The 25,860-nt window shown below is 35.7% G+C and overlaps 1 protein-coding gene across 4 annotated transcripts in view; it reads right to left on the minus strand.

The window, feature by feature from the left end:
* Positions 1-25,860, minus strand: part of NBEA (neurobeachin) — a gene marked incomplete at its 5' end in the record, with an annotated part of 525,299 nt that overhangs the window by 331,481 nt on the left and 167,958 nt on the right. For 3 of the 4 annotated variants that reach the window (XM_082492158.1, XM_082492156.1, XM_082492159.1), the window contains 12 exons: positions 396-503; positions 1,798-1,928; positions 3,043-3,223; positions 5,871-5,894; positions 12,610-12,763; positions 14,283-14,500; positions 18,656-19,675; positions 19,944-20,136; positions 20,480-20,603; positions 20,820-20,901; positions 22,907-23,015; positions 25,636-25,728. In XM_082492158.1, coding sequence (XP_082348284.1) covers positions 396-503; positions 1,798-1,928; positions 3,043-3,223; positions 5,871-5,894; positions 12,610-12,763; positions 14,283-14,500; positions 18,656-19,675; positions 19,944-20,136; positions 20,480-20,603; positions 20,820-20,901; positions 22,907-23,015; positions 25,636-25,728 — 2,437 coding nt within the window. The remainder of the gene's footprint in view (positions 1-395; positions 504-1,797; positions 1,929-3,042; positions 3,224-5,870; positions 5,895-12,609; positions 12,764-14,282; positions 14,501-18,655; positions 19,676-19,943; positions 20,137-20,479; positions 20,604-20,819; positions 20,902-22,906; positions 23,016-25,635; positions 25,729-25,860) is intronic. The other variant, XM_082492157.1, reaches the window with a different exon arrangement.

Raw genomic sequence — 25,860 nt, forward strand, 5'->3', positions numbered from 1 at the left:
TTAGCAGAAGTGAAAATTGTCTTTATAAATCAATTTGCTGCAGTTCTGTAATACATACAATAATTCTTCCTCCTACCCTGGACAAATAGCCAACACCTTTAGTAATACAGTTTTAATCAACATAGGTCATAACATTTCTTCTGGCTGTGACTATTTGGCTAATATAAGATCCAGTCTGACTTAAACACAGTTAGCTACTAATCTCAAATGGTTTACCAGTAGGATTTTAAAGTGCAGAAAGTGGCTGGTAGTCACAAAGCCACGAGCAGATGGTTTGCAGATAATATACAAAGTGCAACACATGAAGGATATTTTTAATTCCCGTACAATCAAAATCTCTTTCAAAATATAAGTGATGATTTGCAGAAGAAAGAATTACAGCACATCTTACTTACCACATCACGAAAAACAACTGCTCGTAGACGATTAATATCAACATCCTGAAGAAGCCTATCCGGGTCTTTTATAGGAGAAAGATTGCCAGGGACATTTTCAAGGGGAGTCTAAAAATAAAAAGTAGTGAGATTTTTTTCCCACCCCAAATATCAGAGCATTTCTGTTAGAATATTAATTTGACACTTTTTTTAGATATTGCATCAATCTTAGATATTTTTTTACTACCAATATACTTCCAACATACTACTCAGACAAGGGTTCTAGAAATAAAGCAATGTTTTGAATTATTGTCTTAATACTAACTATTTAGATATAAATTGTTACAACTTCTGAGGACCGCAGATCAACTGCATCTCTTCCCAGAGTTAAGATAATAATTTGCACACAAAAAGTTATTTTAGATTACATTTCTTTCACAGCAGTACAATAAGTTATTTCTAATATGAGTGTTAAATTTAAAAACGATGAGCAGAAATATTTATGTTCATTTTACTGAGAATTATTACAGGCTACTTACAGAATAGCTGCTATCATTACAAAAGCATAGAGTAGAATGCTTCCTTTAAAAAACGATAATGTATTACAAATGATGCATAAACACCTAAAGGTCTCCTTATACTGATTTGATTTGCACTGAACATGTAAACATGGAGAAATGTAATGTTTCTGTGAGATTTAATGAAATAATATTGTGAAAGGAGCTGAGTTTTTCAATGCTATCTAAACAAGTCTTTAGAGGAGAAAAAACACTGAACTTAGTAATGAAAATATAGTAGCAAAAAAAGAAATCCTTTACATCATACAAAATGTTGTATTTTAGTTGTGGGCTGTGCTAAATTCTTTTGAGATTTTAGTTTCAGGACTCCCAAAATCTTAAAGCTGTAAACAAGTTAAAAAAAAAAAAAAAAAAAAAAGAGATGAGCAATGAATTAATGGAACAGGAAAAACTAATCTGTAATTGAATATTGAAGAAGCTTAATTCCTAAAAACAGACAGAAAATACTGATGTCTAATGCGTATGCAAAGGTCTGTTGAAGTTACCGGGACTCGGATGTTCCGCCAACGAAGATGTGATTGTAGGACTTCATCAAAACTGCAAGTGCCCTGACAGATTAAAAAAGCTACGCAGGTATTTATGACAGATGGGAGTAAGGGGACTTGCTCTTTGAAGTAGACCAAGCAAGAAAGAAAAAGCTGTTTAAAATTGCTCGTAGTCATACTACTGCATTAACATTTTCTTGTTTCAAATACCGCCCCCCACATACTTTTACTTCAAGCCAGTTAATAGCAAAAACCTAAGCTTTTGCCAAATATTTGAGAAAGCAGTTACAATTATTTTATTATCCTATAAAGCAGTGGTACAGGCTTGTCATTGCTGTTGGCAACCGAAGACTGGGTTACCTTGGTCGCTGCTGCTGCAGTTACACCCTGAAGAGCATCTTGAGCTTTACTGCCGATTAATGACGTCTTGTTCACTCTCTCTCTCTGCCTATGCCGACACTCTAAGCAGTTTCTCACAGCCACGCAGCAAACTAAAAAGAAGTTAGGAAAAGGCTACAAATTAGAATATTTTCTCATTATTGTATTCAGAACATCAATTAGCAGTCTGCATATCTAGTTTGATATATCAATAACCACATCCAAATAGTAAGTGCAACACAGTTCTCGCATTAGACTCTGTTGGTACAGAGAAAGCATTACGGCGACTTTCATTCTTTAGTTGAATAACTAAAAGTTTTACAGAACTGCTATATCACTATATTAAAATCCGAAAATGATTAGTCCCTGAGCTGGAGCTCTCACGTTATCGATCAGTTATCAACACTTAAAATCTGCAAGTACTTATGTACAGCTAGAACAGAAAAAAAATAGTAGGTGGCAATTCAGAATTTGATGAAAATTGATCATTGAGAATAAACCACAAGTTTTATACCAGGAGCAGTACAATTACCAATGACCTAATAAGTGGTATGAAGAAAAACAGGACAAAATCTGAGTACAAAAATTATTCATCACTTGAGAGGTGAAAAAGGATGTGGGATATAATATTAGCAAAACAGCATCATGCCAGATGACAGTCAAAATTCAATGTTCGCAAGGACAAAGTGATGTAGTTTGCACAGAATAGTTTGAATTATTCATAAATTTTTAAATTTCCTAAATTACTTGTAACAGTACATAGCAAATAGTGAAGATAGGTGCCAGACTGTTGCAACATATATTAACATTTACGGAGTCTGCACATACATCCCACGCTTTTAATCTTACATAGCCTATAAGTAGTCATCCAAATCCATGGAGACTTGGATAAGGAAACCTGCAACATGCAGGTAGCAAAGCAGTTTTAAGAAAAAAAAAAATAAAAATTTTCTCCATTTACTTACTTATATTTAATGTTTTTACTCCCCCAAAATATATACAACTTGAAATACATAAGAAAGAACAATTTCAGACATGTTATTTTAGCTTATTCTTGTGCCTAAAGTGAATCACCCTTAAAACTGTACCAAATCAATAATAAATGGGATTTTTATTTTATCACATCATTGTCAGTACAGGTCCTTTCCTACATGTGTCACTATTTGATCCATCAGTAGCTCATTGATCTGTAAGTAATTATTTAATACACACTGTCTGCTGACTTACCAAGCCTTAGGCACTGTCGCATTAGACCTCCAGAAGACATGTTTTTTTCAGCTTCAATCTCACTAAAATTTAGAGAGCTGGCAAATACCAGCACATCAACCATTGCCATCAGACGGCTGAGAAAAGTTACTGCTGTCTCTGCCGACATTCCTTGTGTCACTTCAATATTTTCCAATTCAGTCTTTAAAAGGAGATAATTGAATTAAACAGTTTGAACACAACTGAAACGTACAGACAGCGCATACACATACAAATCTAAATTGTTACGCTTAATGACAAATGCATTGAAAATTGTTTAAAAATCTTCTAATATTACCATTAACATAAACTGTGAGTGAAATTCAAAGTAAGACAGCATGGAAAGAGAAAACTATTTACATTTACGTGCTGTAATAGAGGAGAAAAAGTCTAATATAAATGAGAAAGTTATTAGCAATTACATAAAGGCAAAGTGCGGCCAGATGGTAAAGCAATGCATGGTATATAAGGGTGCAACTTTCTCTTACATTCCTCCATAGCCTAAGTAAACTGACAGGTTACAGATGAATGTAATTACTGTCCGTATAGCTTTTACATTCCTTTAGGTAAACGAGTAAATGTGAGGAGCGGAGTGGGAAAAAACAGACAGTTTTGCCTTGTTTCCACGGGTTGATTCTCCCTGGGAATGCTTATACCGTATAGGAACCTGACAGAGTCCAATTCTCCTGGAGATCAGAAGAGAGTACGTTTACTCCCTCATGACAGCAACGGGGGGGAGGAAGTAAAAATGTGAGAAGTTATATGGCGTGCAGCTCACATTTCCCAGAGAATGGCCATTTCTTTCCTAACGTAGCGTTGGGCTTTCTTAAATGGGAATTCACAGAAAATGCTGAATGAGGTCAGTATTTCAAAATTTCAAATATTTCAAAAATCTAAAATAATTTTATAATTTTCTCCAAAAAGACACTTAGACATCCAGGGTCATGTTTTCAAATGTACTCAGGTGTCTGAGTGTGCAGATAACTGAGGAAACGGTAAGTTTAATTAATGTGGTGGTTTGGGCCGGACTGGCCACTCAGGGGCAACGACAGATGCTCTCCTCCACCTCTCTCTCCGAGAAGAGGCAGGAGAGAGAGAAAGAGACTTATGAGTTTAGCCTCAAACCAGGACTATTAAAAAAATAAATATCTGTTTGAACACTTTTACCTCTGGAGCTAGGCAAAATTGAAAACGGGATTTAGTACACGACTCAGTCCATATTTATACGCCTAAAGACTATTTTTAAAATGGTTTATAGATGGCTGATTCTTATCGATGGTCATCAAGATTTCAGATCGCAGGGCCTTTCTGAACACAGAGTTCGGTCCCTTTGAAAAGTATTATTTTCATTGTGTTAATTTATTTTTATTCATTTGCTCGAAGTACCTGTAAAAATTTTTTTCAAAATATATTTTGTGCTGTTCAGGTCACTTCCTTCCAAAGAAAAAGACATACGGAAAACTAAAAAATCCTTTATTCCATACTTCTAAAAAATTAGTGTCCTCACTCATGAGTCACTTTTTAGCATATTTTACATCCAAAATTATAAAAGTGCAAACTGTGCCAAACAGTATTAAGGAAACAACTGTTTTGAAAGATGAAGGATATGATGTGGCATGTGTCACCACAATGATGGATACCACTTCATTTAATTTCTCTTAAGGATGTAACATGTCAGTTACATGAGTGATTTGGGAAGGACTGTCATCTGCCTGATCTGCTCAATAATATCAGAAAAATGGTAAAACGACAACTCTCACGACTTCCAGCCTATCTTCTTAAGCCAGGTCTTCCCTGCCTAGTGTGTGCTGTGTTCCTACTTTTTGGAAAAAATAAGTTGCTGTCTTTTTGTAACAGACGGGAACATCATTTTTGAAAGCACTCATCCAGAGAAAATATATTTGCAAAAATCTATAGCCACAACGGTCTGCTAGAAAAACTCATAGGTGGTTACAGAAACTTGAACTTCGAACTCATGCTTGAAATAGCATCAGGCTTGCTAGCAGCCGACTGACTGCCTGCTGTTGTTTTTTCTCAAGCTTCAACTGTATTGCATCAATCACAGTCTTAAACCTCCTCAAAGTATCTATTGCTTTATTTTTTTAAGTTATGTAAGAATATAATTTTATATAACATGTTAGTCTATTTTACCAAGATTTTTGCAAACTTTGAATTGAAAAAAACAATTATCTCTTTTTTTACAAATCTTCCTAAAATTCTGCTGGATGGAAGGAAAAAAAAAAAAGACCGACAGTTTTTTACAGCAAAACTTACCATCCGTTCTACCTGTTAAATACAGCACACTGATATTCTAATGAGGTTTAAAATAAGCACCATTGTTGATCAAGCTGCCTTCAGATATTAGCAATATTTTAGATAGGTGTAGCTCAAAAACTCTTTAAAAAGTGATCGCCGTTTCATGACCACACAGCGTATTTTAAGAGCAGTAACAAGTGTCCCATACAATTAACATGTTCAGGGCCTAAGGAGTTTCTCTGTTGACAACCACATTTATAACTTAAATTAGCTCACAGACCTGCCTCCGTTCAGTCCGGTAGCTAACAGTAAGCATCATACTTGACAATGCATTAATATACTCAAGGGAACCGTGTTAGGAAAAGTTAACGATTACAACAATACATTCCTATTTACATCCTACAACATGATATAGGAAAACAATAATAATAATAATAATAATAATAATAATAATAATAATAATAATAATAATAATAATAATAATAATAATAATGCCAAAATATTAAATGATCAAAAATAAGGTATTTTTGAAAATGCAGAAAACTGAAACTTACAGCAGCAATACTAACCTTAGAACCCTGGACATGCAACAGACAAAACAGACAACAGATCACAACAATAAAAGAAAAAGAAAATTATTTAAGTTAACTAAAAATACAATGTAAAATTGAAACAAATTAGTATCTTGGAATTGTACATTTGTTTAATTTAGAATTCAAACAGCAAAACATTTGAGCTCAGCATGAACATTTGAAAATAAAGACTTTAAGAGATAGCTACGCACAAGGAAAACTGTAAATCTTGTATTATTATGGAGTTCATGTAAACACTGATTCTTCCAAACCAATGTACATCTTTTATATAGTACATAGAGCAATTTTATGAAGCAATGTAAACCAAAGTAATGTTTTCACCGATTATATAGAAATAAAATGGGTGTTTTACAACAAGCCATTCAACTGAAATGTAATAAAGTAGTTATTGACAAAACAAATATAAATCACAAAAGGAAAACTGGTTCTTCATGCATAATGCTCCTTCCTTTGAAGTAATTCAAGATAGCTCATTGCAGTATTACATTTGGGTGGGATTTCTTCAGCCTAAACCAATATTACACTGGATATTTGAATGCTTTTGAACCACAGAAAAAAAATTAAAAGATTCACTAAGCCCCTCACCCTGAATTAGTCTTCAAATTCCAATGTTCACAATTAAATAAGTGCGTTAAATTTTTATGTTTTAGTTTTAGGTAGAAGTATTTTCTCTCTTATCACAATGGGCTAGGAACTAATCCTTACGTTTTCACTGGTTATGTTTTCAAAAGAGAAAGAAAATGAATTTTCAAGGCTATGTTGGTATTTTTGTCATTTAAACAGTGGAAAAACCTAATCTAACAGAAAGAAAAACAAGCTGAAGCAAACTGCTCGCTTTCCTTTTGGAGCAGAAAATACCGCGTTCAACCGACTTTTAAATGTGTCTTCCTCTTTTGCAGCTGGATGCCACTATTACCTCTCCATTACTAGCCGACAATTTTTACATCAGTGTGCCACTGTGGATTCTCAGAATGGTTATAGATCACACAGCACCCGGGGCATCACACGAGTCATGAACATGATGATGCAAACACTAGATACAGGATGTACAGAAAAATATCTCATCTTGGCTTTTCATCCGCAGACCTAATAAGGGCTGTCTTTAAATGTTTAATTGAGTTTTGTGGACGGCCATTCATGTAACACCAGCAGCCCTCAGATCACAATTTGAGAGCTGATGTTTTAAATGCTGCGAGCAAGGATTTAGAATTACAGGCTTCACGGAGCAAGTGGGAAAACAAACTAATTGCAAGGGGTCTGGAAATTTACTCTCAACTGTCACATATATTTCAACTCCTCAAATTTCTTTTGCCTCACTCAATGTCCTCAAGTCCTTGTCAAAGCTGCTATCCTTGTATTAAGCAATGATTTCCTCAAATTCCTAGCTTGTATACAAAGAGTTTTATCTGGCAACCAGCTGCTATTAACAGAAAGCATCTTCTGCAAACCTTTTTTCCTTACAGCTCCCCAAATATGCTTCTTTCACACTTGTACACCATCTTAAAAATGCCTTCCTTACAGCTGTAATTAAAAAAAAGCCTCAAAGACCTCCCCCACAGAAAGAAAAAAAAAAAAACAAACAAAGGGAAATCAGTACTTTATATTTTATGACCTCCCTATAATATTGGCAGAGTCATCTAATATCCTCAATTTAATAACCAACACATGAGAATCAACAGTGGAACACACTCCATCTTATACTGTAAAACAACAAAAAACTGGTTAGATTTTTTTGTCAATATTTGCTTCAATTTCAAATTGTTTCATATATAGAGTTGACGACCCTTTAAAAACACCAGCATTTCAAGCAATTCCTTGTACAGACCCTGAGACAGAGGTGGTATAGAACTGAAACCAAGGGAAACACGTGGGAATAGATTACTGCGAATTACAGTAAAATTTCCCCTGTATTCCATACAAATGCATAATCTTCACTGCACTCTTCAGTCACTCACAAGTTTGTGAGTATTTTGTTTTCACAGATAATGCATTTTTTCTTTTCTTCTTCCTATTCATATTTAAAGGCTCCTGTTCACAGCACTATTCAGGATCATCCTAGTCTGGATTAAAAAAAAAGCAAGGCAAAAGGCAGATTTCTATTACAATCATTCAATAGTGAGGAAATTCCATAATTAAGATTGCCTGTTCTACAGCAGACGAGAGATCATGGATTAATCTTCCACCCAGCCCAGAAGAATTGCCATTTCACCCCAAATCCTAACTACGCAAAGGAAAAAGTCTTTTTGAAATGGGAAGTTGCCCAAACATTCATCTTTTTAAAGAAACTGTGACAGCACTGCTTTTCCAGCACGGGAGGGAACACAAGAAAGAATCTGTTGCACAAAAGATAAAAACCCCCTGCAATTCCTCCAATATTCTGAAAGTCATTTTGCTAAATTTATCTCTTGGTTCCTTTCTGCATATAGCCTTAATTAATTCAAGCATCCAATATTCAGCATCTATTCTACTAATGAGAAATCGTGAAATGCCTTTAAAAAAAATGAGAGGCAATGGGACACATATAATAACAACTAACTCTTACAGCAGACTTGTTGGGAAAAAAAGTTTTGTAACAGACATTTGGGACAGTTTAAGAACGAGCAGGCCAGGACGAGGCCTTGCTTGAACTCAAACTGACACACTGAAGTCCAGGAACTGTGGATAGACAGGACCGCGAGATTGATAAAGGAACTCTGTGTTTCTGCCTGTCACCTTCTCCGTTAGAAAACAAGAAAGCTACCTCGTAAAAAGAGGTTGGACTCAGCTCCAGGTTAACAGTCACTGCAGTCGAGGGACCCTACAGGGATCTGGCTGACCAGCCACTGTATCATAGACAGATGAATCATTTGCTTCTACTGAGTAGATCTCCATTGGATGGAAACCTAGTCCAAGTGTGAGTACTTCAAAGTGGATACCTAAATTTACCCTAATCTCTTCCTGAATTCCATCGCGTTTTATCATCCCGAAGTAAAAGGATGGAATGACATTTACGGTCTGTTCTGTAGCCTTTTTGCTCTCATTTTTCATTATTCCAGACCAAAAAGTAAACTAATTTTTGGAAGCAGATGTAAGTATGTGTCCTATTCCACAAATATAAGACACTAGGAGGAAATAAGAAAGAACTACTACTTTAAAATTTCAATATGGGCCCAAAATGCCTTCGGTGGGAATATCTGAGACTCCCCATTCATGAAAGTGAAAAAGGAAGAAATGAAGTAAAACGAGCCCATACTTGTTCATAAACTGAATATACATACTCTACAGGACCTACAAAATGTGAGGGTTTTGAGACCCCAGAAAAGCTCCACAGAATAGAGGTATGGAAGATCAGAGGTGTCCAAAGACAGACTAAACAAGATGAAGATTCTATGGATTCCAACAGGCGCACGAGGAGATACAACTCAAGCCCACAAAGTCATAAATGATATGGAGATGAATAAAGACATGGTTAAGCACTCCTTTCATAGCATAAACAGTAAGGCACTTACATACAAAACAAAGACAAGAAGTGCTTCGGTGGTTATATAATTACTTTTTCAAACTCAATGCCATAGGATTTTAAGGAGGCTAAAAGCATAAGTAGCTTCAAAAACGATTAGGTAAAGTCTAGAAGGATAAATTCCTCAGTAGTTATTAAACATGACAGCCCAGACACCCTCTCTAGCTGTTAAAATCCTAAATGCTGAAATGAAGCATCATTAGAGCAATCAATATGTTTGCTCTGACTACTGTATTTCAATGTAAGCTGCAAAGAGTCACCGTTGGAGGCAGAATGCCAAACTAGCCGGGCCCTTAGGCTGACCCAGTAGGGTAGCTTATGGAACACGAGGAAGGCTTGCTTTCGTTAAGAGTAGCGCAGTACTGCTTGACTGGACTTCTAATACCATGCCCAGTTTAAATTACAGAATCACAAAACCACACAGAATCATAGAGTGTTTGAGGTTGGAAGGGATTCATGAGATGCAACACAAAATTTGGACCGTATGTCTTGTGGAAAAAAACATTCATTAATGTAATTAACTACAACACAGCAGGTTCTATCTGAAAATCAAGAAACACTTTTTCTCTGTGAGGGTGCCCGAGCACTGGCACAAGTTGCACAGGGAGGTGGTGGAGTCTCCATCCTCAGAGATACTCAAAAGCCATCTGAACACAGTCCTGGGCAACTGCTTGAACCAGTTGGACCAGATGACCTCCAGAGATGCCTTTCCAGCCTCAACCATTCTGTGATTCTTTGAATCGGTGTGGGAGAAAGCATATTGTCTCTCTCCTCCCTTCAGAGTTACTACGGCAGAAAGTGTCGCTAGAAGGCCTGCCGTAAGTGGTTTTATGCAGCAGAGGCATCATATAAATCTTCCAGTTTCAGACCTTGAGACCTCTTCTCTCTTCCAATTACAGCTCTCGGAAGGAGAGCGAGACAGTCTTTTGTAACTGATTGTAAGCACTGGACTACTTTGCCCTTTCAAGACTAAGAAACATATTCTTAACCAGAAGTCCATCCACTTTCTCCACAACAGTTCAAGGACGTAAAAGTATTAGAAGTCTGAAAATCAGTATGAAACTTCTTTTCATTCATCATATGACGGATATTCAGAAGTGGTCTGATGCCCAACAGGGCATCTGGTCCCTTCATAACTGTGATCCAGAACAATATTGAGGGATAGCACCTTCTCTAAGCAGGAGGAAGGGTGGGCTGGGGTCTTTGCATCTGTCACAGTGACGAATAAATCCCGCTAATGTTTATGGACAGACAATGACGGAACAGGAATGCAGTAGAATGGGAGGGAAGAAGCTCTCTGCTAGGTGGAAGTGATTATGAAACCATCACCTGACAGTAGCAGTTATTTCCAGGTGAAGTTAATTTGTGATTTTATCAATTCCTTCTCCCTACCCTCCCTGTACATCTGGGACAAAGTAATCACTTTTTAAAAATTTCATAGAATAGGATTAATCAGTAGCTGGCTTCAAACTGAATCTTTAGTGAATTAGTTTATTTCATAATTTATTTTTATTTTATTATCTTAAACAGATGGCAAAATTGAGCATTTAAGTAATATGCACAGTTCCCATGCAGTGGAGAAATGCATGCATAACACAAATTTGAAAATGTAGTCTTTTGTATCAATGCATGAAAATCACTGCTATTGTATCAACACACAATATTTTAATAAATTGATGTGTAATTTTTATAGCTGTATCAGCTATCTATCTATACACACACATATATACTTATTATCCAGAATAGAGGGAAATCATGAACTGCAAAATTATTATTCTGTAGAATGGCTCTGCAGTGTCATAAACGAGGATAAGAGCTAAAAAACACCATGATCATTCAATGAAATTACAGCCTAAGTAATGCCGTGCCTGGTTTATATTTTTATATAAAAGATGGCAAAGAAAACATCTTCATTTTCAAATGATGCCTAAAAGGTTTGTTTTAAAAAATACCTCCCAATGTCCTTTTATCTACAGACCGATAGTACAGCCTGCGTCTCAAGATGGCTTGGTGCGCACTCTCTCAAACTTCTTAATATTTACAATGAAGCACTTGCAAAATCTTTTGTTCAGCCATCTTGATGTCATTCTTGTGACTACAGACAACTGAAGTCTTCCCTGTGAGTCTTGCACTTTTTCCCAGTTAACACAGTGAAAATAGTAAAGACACAGCATTTAACCATTAATTGCCTGGCTGAAAGTCGTATTAACGTTTGGCAAATCGCTAGTCCATACATTCATACCTTTCAAATAAAATTGTGCAAAACACTTTTTTTCGCTAGCTAACTGGAAGTAAGAGTAGAGGCAAAACAAAGTAACCTCAGTGGCTAAATGGCTAGAACAAGAAATTGAGCTTTTACAGCCAAACTACATTTGTAGCTTCTAGCGCCTACTAGCCACATTGCTTCAGAGGAGCCTCTTTGTCCCTTCTTGGCCTCATTTTCCTCCCCTTTCAAAGATCAATACTTGTTGCAGATGCTTATGGGACGTTCAAGATAAAACAGTTAGTATGAAAGAAAGAGGTACAGATATATACACAGACAAGGCAACACATTCAAATACTACAATTACTATAGATAATAAAGCAGTATTTCCAAAATATTTCTCCCTTTTGCATGAACGATTCTATTAGGCTACACTGCCTGCCTGAACTGTGATCACCTAAGAAGTTACAAGTTACTAAGAACATCGAAGTGGATAAAAATATTAGGCTATTTCAATACAAGATTTAAAAATAAAAAATAAAAAAAAAAGGAAACAAAGGTCAGGACCCACTGAAGGAAGAAATAAACATGAGTGGTGAGGGGATGACTTCTGCTATCATTTGGCATGCAAACAAATGGTGGCCATGCAAAACAGATTTATGAATATCAATGACTAGCCATCATAAAGCATGTAATTTTGTCACATCATGATTTGCAACCATGAACCTAATGGTCTTCTCTTTCAAACTAAATATTAAACATCTACGAAATATTATTCTTAGTACTACCTCTCTAATAAAATTAGCATTTCAAATGCAAAATATTATAAACACTCTGTATATCAAAGCTTAACTTTAAGCTTATAAATTTATTTTTTTTTAAGGAATTATCAGAGAAGGGACAGGAGTCCCCAAAGCAGAAAAGTCAGGTGCAAATAGTGGTTTTTACTAGTAAAAACAATTTCTAGTCTGACCACTAGGTGGAAATATTGTACTTACAGTTGGCGATGTGGCTGCTGACAGCAATGGTAAAATTCCTCCACAAGCAATAATAATATTGTCTACCATCTGGGAAATGAGGTGTATTGTGTTGTGTACAAAAATAATATTTTCATTGCTATTGACAAAGTCCATCACAGACTTTGTGGAGTGACTGCAAGAACAGAAGAAAGGATGGATTAAAACCAAACAGTTAAAATAAAAGATTAGATAAATTTATTCATTGCAACCAGACCGCAAATGTTTCTTTCGCATAAAGGCAAAATATCGTCTACAAACCTTCACCTGTAAATTGTCTGAAAATACGAACAGGACTAGTTTAATGAACAAATTGATTACTGTCTATTTTCACACCAGGATTAGTTTCAGGTACTTGGTTGAGAGCAACGGCTCGTAACCTTTTATTCCCATCAACCAGTACTTCACTTCACAGGCAGTTCTGCTGAAGGCAGTGAGGTTGTTTCTTCAGCGTGAAAGTTATTACTTAATATTAAGAGTCCACCACACTGCACCAGTGCCATTTGAAGTACCCTTGGTAACACCTAAAGATCGCACCTGCTAGTGTTTTAAAGGAGAAACTTGGTAATATGGTGACACTTGATCTAATATTAAATTTATTAACTAATACTAAAATTAGCATTAGCAGTAGTTTTGCAAGCCTCAGATGATAAATAAGATTAGCTGAAATCTCAGCAGCTCCTAATTGGTGAGAAATCGCCTCACGAAACAGTCACTCCCTAAAAATATAAAACACTGTGGTTTTGAGGAATACTCAGTCTATAAGAATGTTCTTTTCCCAAAACAACATTGTTGCCAGCCAGCAAACAAAAATTAAAGGCTTTAATTAAAAACTTATACTAACTGAACTTTAATCTCCAAGCATTACTTAAACACCAAGTACAAACTCCCTCCCACACATCTGACAAAAAAAATAGTTATCAAACTTGTCTATTTCCTAGTGACTATCACAGAACAGTTCACCAAACTGGGAATTAAATGCAATATAAATTGGTCCTTGCATATACCTATGTTCAAGTTTTTTGAAAACGAACTACCATAAAATCATAGAATGGTTTAGGTTGGAAGGGACCTTAAAGATCATCGAGTTCCAACCCCCCTACCACAGGCAATGACACCCTCTACTAGACCAGGTTGCTCTATTCTCTCCTAGGAACTAGATTAAATAGTGTCTATGATACCTAAAGGCTCTGATAACAATAAGTTGAGTATCCCTGTTACAGTGTACAAAAAAAAAAAAACCAACTAGAAAATGCTATAGGAAAGAGTTTTTATTGACAAGGTTTGGAAGTAAAGAAGCTCTCTTTTAATTGATCAACTGCAAAAAATGGCCATTACTAGACACACAAGTCTTCCTCATGAAACAGAAGCAGCAGATTCTAACGCTAAACATAAGCTGCAAGAGCAGCTCAGTTTAGTTAGGTACGTATGAGTTACACAATCTCTCAAGAAAACAGAAATCGTTACCTGTGAAATAGAGGTGTTACAGGCTGGGGAGGGGTAAAAAGAGAAGACAGGAGATACAGAAGGGCACTTCAACTAACACCAACTCTTTCCCTTCCTACTATCCCAGTAACATCCCCTCTACAACACATCTAATTTTTCCTCGTTGATGGAAACGCAAAACAGGAGTTAAAGAGGAAACAACCACCTACCTTCTCCAAACATGTACATCTGTTTCTAGTGCAAAAAGCAAGTCTGTCAGGAGCCGCTGGTGCATGGGAGACCATTTAAACTCTGGAATACGAAACATAGTTGTGCGTGGACCTGGACTAAACTGTCGTCGTTGCTCTTCTGTCATCGGCATTCCTCGAAATCCCAAGTCAACACGTAAATCCCGGTCTTGCTGGGTGACCGATCGACCCTGTACTGCCTGCATCGACAAGAAGTTCAAAAATCCTGTTAATTTTTTTCTAATGCGTTTCTGATTGGATCACAGGATTGGAGAAAGGATGGGTGAAACCGGAGCACAAACAACAGGAGATATTGATATTTCCAGGCAGGCAGTACCCTTCAGTAAAGGAGCCGCTCCGACTCAAATCAATCAGCACCGAGAGGCTACGGTTGGCCTTCCTCTCCGCCATTCACTAGTGTTTTGCACTCAGGTTCTTCACTTGAAGTATTATAGAAAAGACCAAACGCAGCGCATACGAGGTCAGCGGTGACAAGACTTTGTTTATAGGAAACAACAATTCTTTTGCGCCGATGCCACAATTTCCTTTGAATATTTGCCTCAAAACACGGACAAACTAGACAGCGATGGCTTCAAGGAATCAAAGTACTTTTAGACAGCTCCTCACTTCCCAAAACCAATTTATCTATCTAGTCTTTTTAGCAAGATCATTAAAGAATCAAGTCTAGTCTCCCAAGTCCCATTTTGCCAATTTTGTTACACTTTGTTAATTGGTTAACAGTTTTATGGATCCTCAGGACATTCTTTAGATTCTCCCATCAGGCGGTGGATGTGAATTTCGTTCCCTTTCACCACCTACAGAGTTTCACTACCTACTGTTTCCACTTGGTGATTAAAGACAAAAGTAAAACGTACACAAAAAGGATGTGATGGAGAATACCGTGAAGGAAAAAGTGGTAAAGAACAAACATTTTGACTGAATTTGAGGCAAATATTCATAACAACAAACTTAGCTACAATGTGCAACATCTCTGAAAGGAAGAAATACAAATTTGGATCCTTGATATTATTTTAAAGTGATTTTATACTAGCTTCAAACTGGCAAAATAGAAAATGTACTTGCTTTGCTCACATATTCATTTCCTGATCTCAGCATACTGGACATTTAAAAGCAAAAAGATATTTACAAAATACTTGTGCTAGCAATGTAAAAATGGAAAGGGCATTGGAGTCGAGCTGGAAAGCTTCTCAGATCTTTGGTCGGATTTTGATCTTCTGTACCAGCATTTTGAGAGCAGGGCAGGTTTCGTTCATCCAATTTGACCTATTGAGATCAACATTTTTACTGTTGCTTTCATTTCCTATGTTTTTCTTACAACTATGTTTAAATGTCTCTTTACTTTTTTTCTTAGACGTCTCAGATTTGGATTTTTTGCATGAATCTTCTGCATAGTGCTTTCAATTCTATCTTCGGTCGTTCCTAGTTAGGATCACAGGAGAGACTTAATTTCATATTCTTCCATATTTGATCTACTATTGTTAAAGGCATTAACTCTTCTTAGAAGTAAGCAGGAGTTCCCATCTCTACTTTGTTGTGCAATTTGTTGCTTCGTTTCAGTCCATTCGAACAAAAAGCAGCTTGCTTCTTATGATAAGGTGGGCAGCTAATTGTAGATCTGTTTTTAGAGAATTTGAGGTTAGCAACTCCATTCACATACCACTTGTTCTCTTTCGGGTACAACAACAAGTAGTTGCCATGTCAGCAGCAGTAATGGTGTAACTGTACCATAATAGGATAGCTTTTATCTAGCCAGTAATACTGTATTTGCAAGAATGGGCTTTGATGTGCCTTGCATAAACCACCATGAAACCCAATTATCTACACTTAGGTGGCCAGTCTTTAAGTCATTTTCAGTGTTTTCAGTGGTCTCAAAGAGATCAAATCTAAGGTGGCAGTTCCCACACACGCTGCAATCAAAACTCCAACCCCCAGCTCCACTGTAGACATGTTAAAATTAACATTGCTCTTTACTCACGAAAACATATTTCTTGATTAACATTTTATTTAATACGTATTTCCATCTTTTTTTTATTAAGGCTAACTTAATTTAAACAGAAAAGATTTAACTATGGACAGTTTACAGTTCATTGGGTGTTTCAAAACACCCAAGGAAGAGGTTAGAAGATAACAATTCTGGTGGTTACACAGTTGATAATTGTTTTAAAGAAAATTATTTAAAAGAGATCCTGATAGCTACAGACTTAAACCAATTCATTGTAGTTTATCATTGATTTTAGTGAGAAATAACTGTCATTTAAGTAGTATGTAGAGAAGCAAGGGAGTTAAATAATTTGTAGAGTGAAACACTTGAAGAAGAGTACACAGTTTGTAGACAATTTTCAGACCCAAATGATCTCTTGGGAATTTTGAGAGTAGCTAAGGGTAAAACATTTGGAAAACATTTTGTTTCTCATATCTTACAATGATCTGATAAAAGTTCATTAAGATTCATGTATCGTTTTAATCCTAACAAACAATTATAGGCTTGAAGAATTTACATTTTTATAAATCAACTGTTATAGGTGAAATTAACCAAGAAAAGAGGTTAAAGAACAGAAAAATCCCTAAGGTTTTCAGATTCTTTTTCATTAAAGATTTATCTTACAAATTCACTGTGTGCACATATGTACCTAGCAAATGAATGCTAGCATTTCACTTGTCTTTTACTCTTTAGACAAAAATCCACATTTCAAAATAAAAACCGACTGCTGCTTTTTCTTGCTATCCTCCATTCATTCCCATTTATCAGTTTCCATGGTATTAAACAGTCTTAATTTTAAGACTTAAGGTGCCTGGGAATTGATAGTAACAGATACATTATTCCTCTTGAGAGCTTTCAAGGCTTGTTCTTTATTAAACTCAATGCTTTTAAATATAAGGATCCCTACACAATGCTTGATAGGCTGTCACTGATGTTATGAGGATTTTCATAGTTTTGAAAAAATACAAGAGAACCCCAGTTTTTTCTTGTAATACCTGTCTAGGGAATGCAAGAGCTCCATCTGCTTTTCTCTTCAAAACAGAGATTCTTACCACAGAAGAGAGACTTAGAAGAGGGTATTCTTTCTGTATATCAGAACCCAGTGGTCTGAGTACCAGGTGTTTTTTTTTTTCTTTTCTTTTTTTTTTTTTTAAAGGGAAAGTATCTGTTTTGGAAACCACAGATTGTTTAAATAACTTAAAGTGTCCACTCGCTGGAGTTTTTCTGAAAGTATTGTCTCCCTGAAGAACAAAGCGGGTACAGAGTTCTGTGTTCTTTTATCAGATGACACGTACTTTGAGCGTACTTGACTGTATCTCTGAAACTCTTTCTTCTGATGATTCGGTGCAGACTACACAGTACCAAGCAGAGCAATTTTTGCAATTTTTGTTTGGGTGTTCTTCCATAGTTTCAGGAAGCCTGATTGACTTTTAAATTCTAGAAGCTAAATACTGGTGTACATACTGGACATGCAGTCAGCTAGTAAAATCTTGAAGGTACTCAATTTTTTCACCTGATAACATCCTTAAAAGCATTCTTTGATTATGTGCTACAGTCTCTGAACAATGCCAGTGAGGAAATAAATTGTGTCCTTTAAAAATTCAAAGTGATTCTATATTTTGCTGTGGATACAGAGTACAAATTCTTTCAAAGTGCAAACTTCTGCCTTGGCTTTCCCATTTTCAGAATGCTATGGCTGTCACGAAACCACTAATTTTTCAGAATTTTTCAGAGGGAGACCTAGACAAGAAAGGTTCTCCAAGAAAAAAGTAGATACTACTTCTTTTATTAATCATCTCTGATGCAGTTTTTCTTCTATTATCCCTAAACTATCATTTTCTTGTGTTAGGATCAAATATGAAGATTATTTATGCCAGCATTCCTGTATGAGAAGAAAGACAGCGTACTAAAGTGCACTGAAGTGCAGTAAGTGTACTAAAGACTACACTCTGAGAAAGGTACAGCAAAAGTAAAGAACATTTCAGCATGTATTGTACAGTAAAATATAGATATTTCTAATCTTAAGACATACTAACAAGAAAGTCTAAAGCAGAATTCCAAGAGTATCAGTTAATCTCTCCACAAGAACCAACGAAAATGGATGAGACCCTCATAGCAATGTTTTTTGAACTAAAGCATCCACATACATATTTTTTATACAGCCATGAAAGACTTCACAATCCTTACACGTTATGGCATTTTCAAAGCATATAGGCTTGGAGGATGGAAAACTTTCATATAATTAAAGAAATAGACTTCAAACATCTCTCAGATCTCATACTATTAATTTATCCACCAGCAACGTATAGCGATTACATCAGACACACACAAGGCGACAGTACTTGAAACTTACCTGGGTTGTGGTGGTTGTCTGGATCTTCCGTATCTCCTTTCCTGCTTCCTTACCATCATCAGATCTTTCTGTATCTGATATTATACTTCCTGCATCAACACTAGGTACATTTTTGCTACCAGAAGACTCTGTCTCAAGAGTTGTGGCAGTCATTTCAGCGTATTCTAACCCTTTAGATGATGAAGCCAACTCCCTCTCAGAAATGCTACTCATTCCATCGGAAGTTGTGTGAATCTTGAACTCCTTGTCCTCTATTATACTTGAAGCACATGTTATATCTACACTACCCGTCATATGTGCAAGCAATCCCAAATCATCATTTACACCAAGATGCATCTGTGTCTCTTGCACGTTTGGAATAGAAATGTGATTACTTGAAAGTTCAGGTAGAAGTTTCTCCTCTTGACTAGGTATTTTATCAAAGAGAAATGAGGTACTGTTAGTAGAAGGTTCATCTTTCTCATCCGCCAGAGTTATTAATGGACCATTATCTTTTTCCTCATTCTTCTTAATAATACCCACACTTCCATGAACATTGTTTTGCAGCTTCTCAACAGCAGCACTATAGACATTATCTAGAAGAGATTCAACTTCTACAAGCGCACCATTTTCTCCAGTTACCAATGTCTCTGGTGATAAATCCATATCATCAAGTTTTACTTCAGTAGCTTCTACCTTTTCAGCTTTTATATCGACTAAAAGGTCATGAACTTCCACATGCACTCCTCCTCCTGGTCTCTCAGCACTTCCGAGCACATCATCTGACACTTTTGTAGCCATGAGCAAGTCCCTTGTATCGGTGCTGACAGGGTAATCCGTTTCGCTTTCTGGACTTTGGCTTTGTGAAAGGTCTTCTATCTCTCGAATTTCCATTCCACCTTTTGCTCCTGTTGTCTGTGAGGAAAGACCTGAGATAGTGCTCACGTTCCCCTTCTTCCCCTTTTTTATGTTTTCTTCCTCTTGCCTTTGATATTCTTCGTACATTTTTGCTAGATACTCTTTGTGAGCCTCATATGTGACCTTAGAAATAAAAGAACAGATTATTTGGATGAATATACGCTACATGAACTTGGACAAAACCTAACAGAATCGTAACAACATCCTACATACAGCTTACAAGTTGTTTCACAGCAAATGACCTACAACGATGACAGAAAAATGCCACCTTGACATGTATGGAGACAGCCACCAGATGGCACTAAATCACTTTACATCTCATTTGACTAGCTTGCTAGTCCCCTTGGGGGAGTCACCAGTGTTAAAAAAACATCCACGAGACATTTCTTACCTTGGAATGAGCTATAGAAAGAGTATCCACCCACACTCTCCAGCCTCCCCATTCATATTTTATTGCATGATACAAGAGAATACGGAAAATGTTGTAAACCATCTCTGTGATCTTCTGCTCTTCAGAGTTCTTAGGGTTAATGTAGCCCAGAGAAAACATCCAGTCCTGCCACACTGAACACTGAAGTAAACATCTAAAGTGAAATAATTAGGTCAAAATATATCCAAAAAAAGCTTCTTTAGTTTAACATTATGGCGGTTAAAATAGGAGGAAAATAATATGGTACATCTCCTCTGAACATCAATCCAATGGGTAGGAAGAAACTTCAACATACTTCAGCATCAATGAAAATTTAAAGTATGTTCTAAACAGAAGAACCCAATATTAGTCGCTGAACTAAGAAAAGTTACCACAGACCCATCCCTTTTATTTTTTTATATTCCATTTAATATACAGTATAAAACTCTACACAGAGTACAACAGATTGCTATTACCCACAAGCAAAGGATGAGAAAATATTATTGGTAGTGACATACCTTCTGTTTTCACGGCTATTACTAAAGAGTTTTATCATATCAGATAAGAACAAACGTCGGACTTCCATCAGCTCTGCACTTGGCGTGGAGTTTTTTAACAGCGTTGCTACCACCTTAAGAATCACTTTGAAAGAATAAATTAGTTACGTAACACATTTTAACAACATATAAAAACAAAAAAAAAGTTGCTGACAGCAACTCGCGTAAGTAGAAACTGAAACCCATATATATTTGAGATACACTAATGACTTATGCCCACTTCCTCAACCATATTCTTTCAAAACCCCCCACAACCTCTAGGCAGTACATTTATCATACAAACATAATATATTGTCCTTACTTGGATTCTGAATTTTCACTGTAGAGTCTGGCTCTGGATGCGGTTTATGAACAACTTGAGTGCATACTTGTTCTGTCAAAATCTAAAATAGAATATTAAGTTCCTTTTACCATTCTTAATTAAATGCTACAGCATTTATTTATTTTTTAAAATTTCTTAAGGACATTTACCGTGGCCACACTGTAACTTCATATAAAACATTTTCAAAAAAAAGTTCATACTTGAAGAATGGAAACGAGCAATTCCTCTATGCAAGTATCAGGATTTTCATGGCTGTTAAGTAACTTTTTAGTTAGCTGACTAAATAGACAATAATGGTGTTTTAAAGATACTTCATTCATATTCTTCACAGTGTTACACATTCACAGATCAAAAATTCTTTCAGAAGTTATTCTCACACACATCCATAACCAAAGCCAGTATTTCTTAAAAGTGGGTTTGGTTTTCTTCAGCTAGGAAAGAGGAACCGTCACAGACAGCATTCCATGGGAATAATCCCGGGGCTTCAGGTAATGAGCAAGACAGATCATTCTCCTGTTTCATGAATTGTACCTGACAAGCTAATTGAGACAATGCCACAGTCCTTTCACACTGTGATAGTTTCTATGTATTAACTTTATTTTTAAGAACAAGCTAAAGATTTAATGATATTAACATGGGACTCTCTATAAGTATATTCAAGCGAATCTATTTCAAAATAGATTCATTTCACTAGTAAATGTTATTTACTTAAAAGCAGAAATTTAGCTCATTCATTAATCAATAATCAAACTAACATCAGTTGTAAACACAGTATCGTTGAATGGGTCTTTACATATCAGTATTTAAAATAGAATGCAAATATGCCTTTGCTTTTTATGAGAGAACATGGAAAATAACTGCATCCATTCTTTGGCAAATCTGTTGTACTTCTGGCACTTAACTCCTTTTTCTCTTCCTCCGGCTATTTTTTCAAACGTAAGTGTCTGTGGATGTTGGACTCCATGAGGATTTTAATTTTGTCACTGTGTTATTTATTTTCCCAGAATATCAATCACAGAAGCTCTCAGAAATCTGAATGCAGCGACATCTAGTCTGTGAGACCCAAGTGGTCGAACCACACAGGGTAAGCTCAGAGACGTGCAATGAAAAAGAACTTAACATCCGAGTAAGTCATTGGCAAATAGATGACACTTAGGTTTCTACAATCATAGGAGAACATTTTCTGCATCACTCAGACCCAGAACCCTAAATATCAAGCACTCCTTTAGTCTTCCATATCTTTTCTGGAATCTATCCTCAGTATCTAGCCATAACATCTATTTGTGACTGAAAAAAAAAAAGCATAATTAAAAAAAATAGCTTTCTAGTGCATAAGACGCTCAGATATTGCAAAAGATTCCATTCTAAGTCATAATTTTAAAAATAATTAAAGGTTGGACTTGATCGTTATGCGTTTGCAGGCATTAGGACATGGGTTTCGACTAACTGGATGTTGACAATATTTTGCTTTAACGAAATTGCTCATCACCACAACTGAAGTTTCTTCAAGAGACTGATAGAACAGTTGAAGGCTTCGAGGTCATATTCGCCTCAAGCAGTATCTGTTCTATAAAAGAGGCTGTGTTCAGTTATCATTTTGGCATAGTATCAGCATTACTAGTTAAAAAAGAAAAACAGCACTTTTCAAAAATCTTGTAAACTTGGAAGGAATGGTACAAACAGGAAAATGAAAAAAAAAAAAAAAAAGGCATCTTTCTGTCTCCAGCAGTTTTCATTGCAATGGAGAAGTAAGAGCAATTGCAGGTCTGATGTAACTTTTTTTTTTTTTGAGAAAGTGACGAACATCTTAAATAGCATGATCTTTTCCATCACCCTTTGTAAGTGGAAAGTTTTATAGGGATTATGTAAAGATTATGACATTGTTAATAAAAATACCCAAAGCATGGAAAAATACATTCTGAACAAAGAAATCGTTTCCTAAAAATGTCTATATAAAATTTTCTCAAAAGTCTTGAGAATCAGGATATTGTAAAGCACAGAGACACAATGCAGTTGTCATAATTTTTACAACAGAGATGACAATCTCTATGTTTAGTAATTTGTACCTCATAAAGTGTGTTATATGTTGTAACGGTCACCGTATTTGTATGCAGCATCAACCTTTCTCCAAGAAGAGTGAAAAGACTGTGAGTATGCATGATTTCAACCTTTCGCCTGGAAGAGAAAATAAAAATATTAAGAAAATGCCAAGCATGATAAACATTACTTAGGTAAATGCAAAAAAAACAGAAGCCAAATATTTTGATGTTGTACTAAAAAGTTCCAAAACTTGTTATTCTGTAAATATTATGAATTAAACATCATTTAAGGTCTCTCCCAATATGAACGCAATTGTAGTAATACACAAAGGTTCTCAGAAAGCAACGCTGGATTTGGAATGGGGTTGGTATAAAACAAATGACACATCGTTCTCACCCTCTGTGATTTTCATAGTGGAAAAAGATAAAAGAATCCCTTTCTATCTCACTCAGGCTGAGAGAGTTCAGGATGTTCACAGGCTGGCTAAAACGTGATCACTGCAGAACTTATCTTTGTTTCTCACTCAAGGACTGAGGGTAATCCAATTTCAGATCTTCCAACATAAATGCTAAGATATACAGATTTATCAGTGCTGCCACTCACGTTCTATAGCATTCTCTCATGTAGCCAAAATAATTAAATCCTGGAATAACATGTGTTACAACGTAAAGGAAATAAATCCTGACAAGTTATGTAATTCCAAGTGATTGAAGTGAATTTTATAGCTAGGATCAAAAACTACTCAAATCTTAAGAGGAGAAGAAAGCAGCTCGCATCAGTAAATTCCATCTGCCCCAATAACATCATAAATAAACAGAGTATTCCTCATAAATTGCATCATTACATTAATCTACTACTGTAATGAATATTAAATAAAAACATTATTGAAAATAATTAATAACGTAACTAAAGCGGCAGAAAAAAATAAGATGAAATACAGTGAATTTTTTGTAAAATTTTATGCATTCAAAAGCTAAGAAACTCCCTTTTCATGATTACTAATGATAATAACTCAGGTTTGAATTATACAGATTCATTTTAGAACTTTTGAAATTAATACATTATATTATAATTTTCAAATAACTACAAAAGACAGTGGAACAGCTTATAGCAGCGTAGTTTTTGTAATTTTGTGTAGTTTATAATTTTATAATCACTTAAAATTTCCTGGAGTTGACTACAATTTTATAAAATCATGCGTATGCACACAGAAGTATGTGCACAAATAGGCATACCTCACCAGCACGAGCTGTAAGATATGAAAACGAGGGGAGCATTTTTACTTGCTGCTACCTACATAAAATATGAAGACTTGCAGAAGTTCAGAGGTCTGAAAATTTTAAAATAAAACCTTTGAAAGTTACACAGAACGTGCAAGGGGATTTCAACAACTTCAATTACAGGAAAAATCAAGTTATTTAATTTTGTGCTAAGTACTTACTTCCACTCAACAATGGAAACTACACCGATACATCCATAATTACAAGTAGATGCTAAGGACCAGGAAATTAAATTGCAGCTTTTGAAAAAAATCTCACTTTTCTTTTTCTCTAATGTTCCACTTACAGAGTTTGCTGCTTTATTTACTGGATAAGCAATAAACATTTTAAACAAATGTACTTAATTTGGACACAACCAGGCTTCTTCTGCACAAGTCAAACCTTCATCTGGCGTATCTTACTTAATCCAACTCCTGTCAATGTGAATGATTTTTAGTAAGTAATGTTTGAAAAGCCCTTGGAGATTCTTGAGTGGACTATCAATTTGCTTTATTAATTCCCAGAAGACTATTTGGCTTGCTGGATCCCGAAAGAAAAATCCCATTTGGGAGCATATTCTCATCTAACTGTCTCTCAATTATACAGTCACACTTTACCGGTCTCACTGAGAAAAGCGCGTCCGGCGATACCGCACTCTGGCCGGACTCCTTAGCTCCTTTCCCTTCTAAGGAGGTTTTACAATGATGAAGTCTCTCGTGAAGCACACGGTTAATTTTTATACTGCACAGTCTCCCACTGGAATATTGTTGTGGGTTAACCCCGGCAGACAGTTAAGCACCACACGTAGAAGGGGAAAAGCGAGCAGCAGCAGCAGCTTATGCATGCTTTTTAATTCTTTCTTAACACCTAAATACGGAAGATGAGACTAGGTATGTCTGTTTCGTGCCACCAGTTCTTTTTAAATGGGAATATTTCTTGCTGTCACAATTTATATGTGAATATTTCTTGCACAGAGGTATGTCCTTATCTCCTTTTTTTATGATCACTTACTTAAGTCTGTATGCTTTTCCTTCTGAAACTTTCCCATGTGAATAACATGTTCTTCTATTTCATTTTCCCCATCATTTTAAAGCTATTTTTAAAAGTACTGCCCTGAAACTTTTATTGCAGTGACACTGAAAATTCCAGCAACAAATTTTTGATGACACTCATATGTTTCCCATTATCCTTAGCTGAACATACATTTATAAAATGTATTTTTGGAAGATGTTTTTCAATCGTTTTAAGACTTGAATTTCAGCATATCATGTATTTGGCAGACAATCACTGTATATTTTCAAACATCATAGTAGTAACAAGTTAAGTGGAAAATAATTTTGTCCCAATGTATAGAAGTGCAAATTATTAATCAGAAAACCTGACGATTTTAAGTAATTTCTAAAGACTGTCAAAGAACATACGGTAATCATGACAAAAAGACAAGACAAATTGTGAAGTTAAATACACCACTATAACAGCTTTAAAAATACACTTACTTATGACCCAAGTGTTTAAGAAAATATCCAAGGACCTTCAAAGCTTGCACCCATATACTTTCACTTTTGGAAGCCAATAGTTTATAAATTACTCTAAAACAAGAAAAACAAATTCAACAAGTTTTTTCAGTTTATTACTAAACATCACATATATAGATTGTATTTCACTGAAAAAGGATATTTCTTAAAAAATAAAACTATAAAAATAGCAATTTACACAAAATG

Source organism: Vanellus vanellus (assembly GCF_965231255.1).
Source record: "Vanellus vanellus genome assembly, chromosome: 1".
Classification (NCBI taxonomy): Eukaryota; Metazoa; Chordata; class Aves; order Charadriiformes; family Charadriidae; genus Vanellus; species Vanellus vanellus.